The sequence below is a fragment of the Leguminivora glycinivorella genome, chromosome 17, assembly GCF_023078275.1.
Source record: "Leguminivora glycinivorella isolate SPB_JAAS2020 chromosome 17, LegGlyc_1.1, whole genome shotgun sequence".
NCBI lineage: Eukaryota > Metazoa > Arthropoda > Insecta > Lepidoptera > Tortricidae > Leguminivora > Leguminivora glycinivorella.
In genome coordinates, this window is record NC_062987.1 from 10,236,652 (window position 1) to 10,246,423 (window position 9,772).

Here is a 9,772-nt window from a genome sequence, read left to right on the forward strand (position 1 = left end):
AGATTGGAACAATACGTACCTCCAATAGGTACTGTGGTGATCTTTTAGTGTTCATTATATTTCAAAAATATTATCCAGCCAACAAGATTAGGTAATCAAACCAACAAGTTTGAGCTAGAACTTTTCTAACAGGCAGCCAGAATTAATATAGACAAATACTGTGGAAGCAAGTGAAACCAAAGTGCCAGGAGCACTTTGAGTTGAAGTCCTAAATATTAGAGGCTTTTAATGGGATTTTAACTTGAGAATGCGTTTGGAAATACCTACGTTGACAAGGTGCTGTGGCTGCTGCCCCTTACGCCGGGGCATCATTATTCTGGGATATTTGTCTTTGGTAAGTTTAATTTAACAATCATGGATCTGAATGAGTCATGTATCGCATCCCCAAAATATGTTTTCTGACAAGTGGGAGTGGGCAACGGTGACACTGTTACTTGTGAACATTAACTCTAAAAAAAATGAGAGCTTATGGGAAACTTAATTTATTTTGGGCGTACTCACATCGACACATCGTATAGCCTCCTTGGCTCTCGTGTACAATTTTTTATACATAGGTACCTATTCCAAAATTTATTTTTAATTTTTATTGAGTAAGAAATGGTTCCAAAAATTAAAAACAAAACAAATGCGTTGACTCAGTACTTATTACCTAAATTCAATAAGTCATTCTTTCATATTGTTATCAGTTTTAAAAATTAAGAGATTGTTTTATAAAGATAGTTAAGTATGTATATGGGCAATAGCCCAGTAAAATTGTAATCAGAAGCTTACTTTCAAGGGTTTTTAATGGGTCAAATTCCCTGTAATCTTTCGTCATAAATTCATAATCATATTTTTGTGTTCTTACTTTCTTGGCTTCACGTGTCCTTTTAAAATAAATGTTATAACGTCTTTCTCAGGCTGTTGCGGTGTTTTTTATGTGGATAGAACTTCAGTTCGCGCACAGCTGGTCGGAGTTCACTGTAAGCGTGTTCAGGGGAGCAAGCTTTTGTGCCGAAACATGGCTTCCCGTTCTGATGTATTGCACTGAGATAGCGTTCATCGTGCTATTGCTAGTTGGAGCTCATATGGTTAGTATTGAATTGAATGTGGTTACTGAAACAACAATTAATTTATATTTTAATTCAAATATTATAGTAAAAGGATATTTAATAAAAACTTTTAAACATTCATCAGTCATTTGAGTCATTTCCCTGCAGGTAAATAATAGCAACATCCATATCACCTCTAGATGAGCGTTTCTTTCTTGTTGCCAATTTTTTATTTTTTATTTTTAGAGAATTTTAGGTCAATAGTACTCAGAATCACGAGCAATTTCTGTCTCAATGAGTGACAAAGTTGTCCCAGAATTCCATAGGTACCTTTTTGTTACTTTCCTCTTTTTTACCCCGTTGTGATACAAAACGTATGGAAAATGATAACAATATAAGAAAAAAATCATATGAGAGTTGAGACAATATTGTTACCTATTAGGATTGAGAAAGCTAGTGATTCTGAATAAAAATAACATAAAAAATATCAATAATATCACATGTACAAAAGCGGAAAAAAAAGAAACGCTCAGTTAATATACATAGATTTAGAATTTTTATTTGATATTGTAGAAAAAGCCCGGGCCAATGCTAGTGTTCTACTACTACGGAGTGACTACTACAGCGGCCGCGCCTGTGATATTTATTTGGACGTTGGCCACTCGAGCCCCAGAAACATACCACCTCGAATACTTCTACTATTTCATGCAGATGGTAGATTTAAGCATTGTATTTATTGGAGTAGGTGAGTCCCTAATCGGGGTTTAATTGCTTTAATGAATATCGGAGGTCAGTTTTAAAACTTAATTATGTTACACGATCAAGCCCCGTCTACAATTTTAATTAAGTAGATTGAGCAGTTCATCGGTACCGTTTATTTGTACGAAATAATACTTGTCGCATTCTCAGACTGTGGGGGGCGGGGGGGGGGGGGGGGGGGGGGGGTTTAACTATGACGTCACAAAAACCGCGGTCCTGGGTTTAAATTTTTTGCCAATTTGTCTAGAACCCCTTATTCAATTTTGAAAAATGAGGTGTCGATTTGTATGAACTGCTGATTAGGATTTCATATATGTGAAAAGTATAGTTTTGTTACTTATTTTTTTATTAATAATAATGCAAAAAAAAACTTTTTTTTAACTCTATTTTTTGACTTTTGTGACTCAAAAAGGCAATGAAAACGGCCACTTAGCTAAAAAATATGTTATATAAATCATTTAGCTACATTATCAAGCTATCCGTTACTTTTTAAACTTATTCGATCGGATAATAAATAATCAAACTACAATCATATAACCGCATTCGAGGCACAACGTTTGACACGCGTTCCCATACATTCGGCGTCAAACAAATACACCTCGCGCAAATATTCGTTTCAAGCAAATACAGCTCTAATCTTATTCATCGTAGCCTATCAGTATTAGTATCATTTCAATGTATAATTAAAGTCCTATAAGAAACAATATCTATTTCCTATAAACATTTTCTTAAAATCAATAAACGCCTACGGTGGTTACAAAGAATAAAACCGGCCAAGAGCGTGTCGGGCCACGCTCAGTGTAGGGTTCCGTAGTTTTCCGTATTTTTCTCAAAAACTGCTAAACCTATCAAGTTCAAAACAATTTTCCTAGAAAGTCTTTATAAAGTTCTACTTTTCTGATTTTTTTCATATTTTTTAAACATATGGTTCAAAAGTTAGAGGGGGGGGGACGCACTTTTTTTTCCTTTAGGAGCGATTATTTCCGAAAATATTACTAATATCAAAAAACGATCATAGTAAACACTAATTCATTTTCAAATACCTATCCAACAATATATCACATGTTGGGGTTGGAATGCAAAAAAATATCAGCCCCCACTTTACATGTAGGGGGGGTACCCTAATAAAACATTTTTTTCCATTTTTTATTTTTGCACTTTGTTGGCGTGATTGATATACATATTGGTACCAAATTTCAGCTTTCTAGTGCTAACGGTTACTGAGATTATCCGCGGACGGACGGACGGACGGACGGACGGACAGACAGACATGGCGAAACTATAAGGGTTCCTAGTTGACTACGGAACCCTAAAAAAAGCGGGGATGCGATTTGAGTGGTTCCCTAGGTTTGATACCCTAGACGAGTTTAAAAGGGGAGGTAAAGGTGACATATGGGTTGTTCTCTAGCCTGAAAGCTACACAGAGGGCTAGGGGAGAAAAAACTAGGGTTTAAGTTTAGTTTTAATTTATTTTTTCTTTTATTTGTTGATTTTATTTTGTTTACAATTTTTATAACTTTATCAAAAATACACGTTGGTTTCTTTTGCTGAAAATTCCCTTTTTTATGAGAAATGTGATGAATTTCATGGCATTTTCCGATAAAAATTATAGGTAACTTCATTTTAGTAATTTAATGTGTATAACGACCGAAGTCCAATCGTTTTGATTTTACGATAACTTTTTAATACTGGGTAAAAAAAACCGCACCTCTCAGTCGTTTGAGTTCAAGCGGTATTACCCTTAGTATTATATAAGTAAAAGTATGACTGTGTGGCCTTATTTGAAAGTTAATTTTAGTCTCTATCGGAAAGTGCCATAAAATTAATCACATTTTTCATCAAAAAGGGAATTTTCAGCAAAAGAAACCCACGTGTATTCTGGGTAAAATTACAAAATAATTAAACACAATAAAATCAACAAATAAAGGAAAAAATAACTTAAAAATAAACTAAAACCCTACTTTTTCCTCCTCTGACCCTCCGTGTAGCTTTCAGGCGAGAGGACGAGCCATAAGTCACCTTTACCTCCCCTTTTAAACTCGTCTAGGGTTGACACACCTAAGGAAGCGCTCAAATCGCATCCCCACTTTTTTCTTTGTAACTACCGTAGATTGGCGATTATTGATTTTAAGAAAATAGTAGACATTGTTTCTTAAAGGACTTTAATTGTACTTTCAAATGTTACTAATATTGATAGGTTACGATGAATAAGATTAGAGGTATATCTGCTTGAAACGAATTTTGCGCGAGGTGTAATTTGTTTGACGTCGAATGTATGGGAACGCGTGTCAAGCGGTACTTCCCGCCTACGAGTATGTGCTTGTAGTTTGTTCATTTATTATCCGATCGAAGAAATTTAAAAAGTAACGGACAGCTTAATAATGTGGCTAAAACATTTATATAACATATTTTTTATCTAAGAGTCCTTTTTATTGCCTTTTTTGTGTGACAAAAGAAAAAAAAGACAGTATTTTTTCTTGTATTATTATTAATAAAAAAATAACTACAAAATTGTACTTTTAACGTGATACCAAATCTTAAAGGGCACTGTATAAGCTTTCAAATGACACCTCATTTGAAAAAATCGGATAAGGGGTTCTTAGTCAAATTGAAACCCAGGACCGCGATCTTTGTGATGTCATAGTTAACGCCCCCACAGTCTGAGAATGCGACAAGTCATTTTTTCGTACTCAGTAAAGTTTACCCATCACAACGCATCATCTACTTGTCAGCAGTATACTCTCCAGTCACATCAACTTTTTCTGAGACCCTCTGGCCGCTCTACTATTTATCAATATGCTCGTATCTGCAGTACTTACAGAACCGTTCGTTTATCATCTAAGTTTTTGCCTGTGCTATTTTGTTTTCGTCAACTGGATTCTCTCTGCCAATTTTACAAAATAATTATGTATTTCTACAGTAACACAAGTATACCTGCTACTACTGATCCGAAGCGAGCTGCGGAAGCCCCAGGAGTCGCTTTGCTTCGTGAACCATCTGTCTGAAGTCTGCGTGCAGCAGCCTACAATCAACAATATTAGTTCTTTATGAACCGCGTCGAATACTACTCGAAGTTGAGTCATTTGAGTTGGTGATTTTGGTGTGTTCAATCAAACTACTTATGTATAGAAAGATGCAAAACAAAGCTTTATAGTGGTAAATATTGTAATTAGAATTAATATAATCTTAGTTAAACAAGTTTTTTCGGTTTCGTTTCAGGAAAAATATAGGTAGTTTAACTTTGATAGTAAGTTGCACTATGTGACTTAATAATTAAAAAATATTATCCTATTTATAATTTACATTCAACATTAAGGGGTAAAAGTTAGTGAAAATGAGATGATGAAGTAATAGTTATTTGCTATACAAGGGGGCAAAGTTGTATTTTAACGCCGAGTGTGGAATTGAAAAACGAGCAAGTGAAAGGATTCTATAGTTACCCACTCGTGGATAAAATGCGTTTTTACCCGCTGGTATTAAAGGACAAAACACGTGTTTCCGAGCTAGTGAGGGGAAAAATACTTTTTTGTGACGTTCTTCTAATTTCCGAATCACCGAAAAATACGAGTAGTTCATTATTATCCTGCGCGGGTAACATGGTCGCGCGATAAACGATAAAATATCAGGCCGTCCCTATCGCACTATTAGTAAGTGCGATAGGGACGGCCAGATGTTTTATCATTAATCGCGCGACTATAATTGCCTGCCTGGTATAGCAACTACGTTACACAAAACCTGTCTTTAAAAATTAAAATAGAATAATACTTAGTCTTTCTCCTTCTTTCCCTGCAACTCCAGGAATTTGCGCTTTTAAGAAGTCCAATTTTACCGTCGCGTCAGCAAATAAGATAATTACATTATATCAAGTTGCCAGTCATATCTTCCTTTATGACATCAGTTCACAGAGAGGAGCGAGTAAACAAGTTGTGCTATTCCTTGGATAATATTCCTCGTAGTTTCATTCAACTTGGCACATATGATAAGAAATATTAAATTTAATATAATAACGTAAACACCGTTTTTTTTATTCATTGTTCAAAAATGCGTTTAGAAATACCGATTTTCACGAGATGCTGTTGCTGTTTCCCTTTGCGTCGTGGAATTATTATTCTGGGATATTTAAGCTTGGTATGTTTATCTTTTTATATTTTAACTTTACATTTTATATCGTAAGTTGTATATGTCAACAACTTAAACCTAATCTCATGGTGTCTCATTCAACTTAAATAGCTGTTATGTTAGTTATGTAAACAAGTACAGTTGGCATTACGAGAGCGCATGAAAAATTAAAATAATTACAGAAAATTGCGATGTTTACTATTCATTATAGTTTGCTTGTTCATTTAAATACTCTATGTACCTAATGTTATTTATCTTCTCAGGTGTTTGCTGTTTTTGTAATTTGGATGGAAACACAAATGACAGAGAACTGGTCGGATGATACCTTGACCTTATTCAGAGGTGCAACCTTCTCTGTTCAAAGATGGTTACCAATTTTCTTGTATTGTATTGAAATTGGATTTATATTAATTCTGCTGGGGGGGGGGGGGGGGGGGGGGGGGGGGGGGGGGGGTTTAACTATGACGTCACAAAAACCGCGGTCCTGGGTTTAAATTTTTTGCCAATTTGTCTAGAACCCCTTATTCAATTTTGAAAAATGAGGTGTCGATTTGTATGAACTGCTGATTAGGATTTCATATATGTGAAAAGTATAGTTTTGTTACTTATTTTTTTATTAATAATAATGCAAAAAAAAACTTTTTTTTAACTCTATTTTTTGACTTTTGTGACTCAAAAAGGCAATGAAAACGGCCACTTAGCTAAAAAATATGTTATATAAATCATTTAGCTACATTATCAAGCTATCCGTTACTTTTTAAACTTATTCGATCGGATAATAAATAATCAAACTACAATCATATAACCGCATTCGAGGCACAACGTTTGACACGCGTTCCCATACATTCGGCGTCAAACAAATACACCTCGCGCAAATATTCGTTTCAAGCAAATACAGCTCTAATCTTATTCATCGTAGCCTATCAGTATTAGTATCATTTCAATGTATAATTAAAGTCCTATAAGAAACAATATCTATTTCCTATAAACATTTTCTTAAAATCAATAAACGCCTACGGTGGTTACAAAGAATAAAACCGGCCAAGAGCGTGTCGGGCCACGCTCAGTGTAGGGTTCCGTAGTTTTCCGTATTTTTCTCAAAAACTGCTAAACCTATCAAGTTCAAAACAATTTTCCTAGAAAGTCTTTATAAAGTTCTACTTTTCTGATTTTTTTCATATTTTTTAAACATATGGTTCAAAAGTTAGAGGGGGGGGGACGCACTTTTTTTTCCTTTAGGAGCGATTATTTCCGAAAATATTACTAATATCAAAAAACGATCATAGTAAACACTAATTCATTTTCAAATACCTATCCAACAATATATCACATGTTGGGGTTGGAATGCAAAAAAATATCAGCCCCCACTTTACATGTAGGGGGTACCCTAATAAAACATTTTTTTCCATTTTTTATTTTTGCACTTTGTTGGCGTGATTGATATACATATTGGTACCAAATTTCAGCTTTCTAGTGCTAACGGTTACTGAGATTATCCGCGGACGGACGGACGGACGGACGGACGGACAGACAGACATGGCGAAACTATAAGGGTTCCTAGTTGACTACGGAACCCTAAAAAAAGCGGGGATGCGATTTGAGTGGTTCCCTAGGTTTGATACCCTAGACGAGTTTAAAAGGGGAGGTAAAGGTGACATATGGGTTGTTCTCTAGCCTGAAAGCTACACAGAGGGCTAGGGGAGAAAAACTAGGGTTTAAGTTTAGTTTTAATTTATTTTTTCTTTTATTTGTTGATTTTATTTTGTTTACAATTTTTATAACTTTATCAAAAATACACGTTGGTTTCTTTTGCTGAAAATTCCCTTTTTTATGAGAAATGTGATGAATTTCATGGCATTTTCCGATAAAAATTATAGGTAACTTCATTTTAGTAATTTAATGTGTATAACGACCGAAGTCCAATCGTTTTGATTTTACGATAACTTTTTAATACTGGGTAAAAAAAACCGCACCTCTCAGTCGTTTGAGTTCAAGCGGTATTACCCTTAGTATTATATAAGTAAAAGTATGACTGTGTGGCCTTATTTGAAAGTTAATTTTAGTCTCTATCGGAAAGTGCCATAAAATTAATCACATTTTTCATCAAAAAGGGAATTTTCAGCAAAAGAAACCCACGTGTATTCTGGGTAAAATTACAAAATAATTAAACACAATAAAATCAACAAATAAAGGAAAAAATAACTTAAAAATAAACTAAAACCCTACTTTTTCCTCCTCTGACCCTCCGTGTAGCTTTCAGGCGAGAGGACGAGCCATAAGTCACCTTTACCTCCCCTTTTAAACTCGTCTAGGGTTGACACACCTAAGGAAGCGCTCAAATCGCATCCCCACTTTTTTCTTTGTAACTACCGTAGATTGGCGATTATTGATTTTAAGAAAATAGTAGACATTGTTTCTTAAAGGACTTTAATTGTACTTTCAAATGTTACTAATATTGATAGGTTACGATGAATAAGATTAGAGGTATATCTGCTTGAAACGAATTTTGCGCGAGGTGTAATTTGTTTGACGTCGAATGTATGGGAACGCGTGTCAAGCGGTACTTCCCGCCTACGAGTATGTGCTTGTAGTTTGTTCATTTATTATCCGATCGAAGAAATTTAAAAAGTAACGGACAGCTTAATAATGTGGCTAAAACATTTATATAACATATTTTTTATCTAAGAGTCCTTTTTATTGCCTTTTTTGTGTGACAAAAGAAAAAAAAGACAGTATTTTTTCTTGTATTATTATTAATAAAAAAATAACTACAAAATTGTACTTTTAACGTGATACCAAATCTTAAAGGGCACTGTATAAGCTTTCAAATGACACCTCATTTGAAAAAATCGGATAAGGGGTTCTTAGTCAAATTGAAACCCAGGACCGCGATCTTTGTGATGTCATAGTTAACGCCCCCACAGTCTGAGAATGCGACAAGTCATTTTTTCGTACTCAGTAAAGTTTACCCATCACAACGCATCATCTACTTGTCAGCAGTATACTCTCCAGTCACATCAACTTTTTCTGAGACCCTCTGGCCGCTCTACTATTTATCAATATGCTCGTATCTGCAGTACTTACAGAACCGTTCGTTTATCATCTAAGTTTTTGCCTGTGCTATTTTGTTTTCGTCAACTGGATTCTCTCTGCCAATTTTACAAAATAATTATGTATTTCTACAGTAACACAAGTATACCTGCTACTACTGATCCGAAGCGAGCTGCGGAAGCCCCAGGAGTCGCTTTGCTTCGTGAACCATCTGTCTGAAGTCTGCGTGCAGCAGCCTACAATCAACAATATTAGTTCTTTATGAACCGCGTCGAATACTACTCGAAGTTGAGTCATTTGAGTTGGTGATTTTGGTGTGTTCAATCAAACTACTTATGTATAGAAAGATGCAAAACAAAGCTTTATAGTGGTAAATATTGTAATTAGAATTAATATAATCTTAGTTAAACAAGTTTTTTCGGTTTCGTTTCAGGAAAAATATAGGTAGTTTAACTTTGATAGTAAGTTGCACTATGTGACTTAATAATTAAAAAATATTATCCTATTTATAATTTACATTCAACATTAAGGGGTAAAAGTTAGTGAAAATGAGATGATGAAGTAATAGTTATTTGCTATACAAGGGGCAAAGTTGTATTTTAACGCCGAGTGTGGAATTGAAAAACGAGCAAGTGAAAGGATTCTATAGTTACCCACTCGTGGATAAAATGCGTTTTTACCCGCTGGTATTAAAGGACAAAACACGTGTTTCCGAGCTAGTGAGGGGAAAAATACTTTTTTGTGACGTTCTTCTAATTTCCGAATCACCGAAAAATACGAGTAGTTCATTATTATCCTGCGCGGGTAACATG

The 9,772-nt window shown here is 34.9% G+C and overlaps 1 protein-coding gene across 1 annotated transcript; it reads left to right on the forward strand.

Moving 5' to 3' along the window:
* The first annotated feature begins 8 nt into the window (after positions 1-8).
* Positions 9-4,936, forward strand: LOC125235582. The gene is made up of 4 exons (XM_048142179.1): positions 9-334; positions 900-1,070; positions 1,605-1,776; positions 4,711-4,936. Exons 1-4 carry the CDS (start codon positions 248-250, stop codon positions 4,839-4,841), a joined length of 561 nt encoding a protein of 186 aa, XP_047998136.1. The 5' UTR covers positions 9-247; the 3' UTR covers positions 4,842-4,936.
* The last annotated feature ends 4,836 nt before the right edge of the window (positions 4,937-9,772 follow it).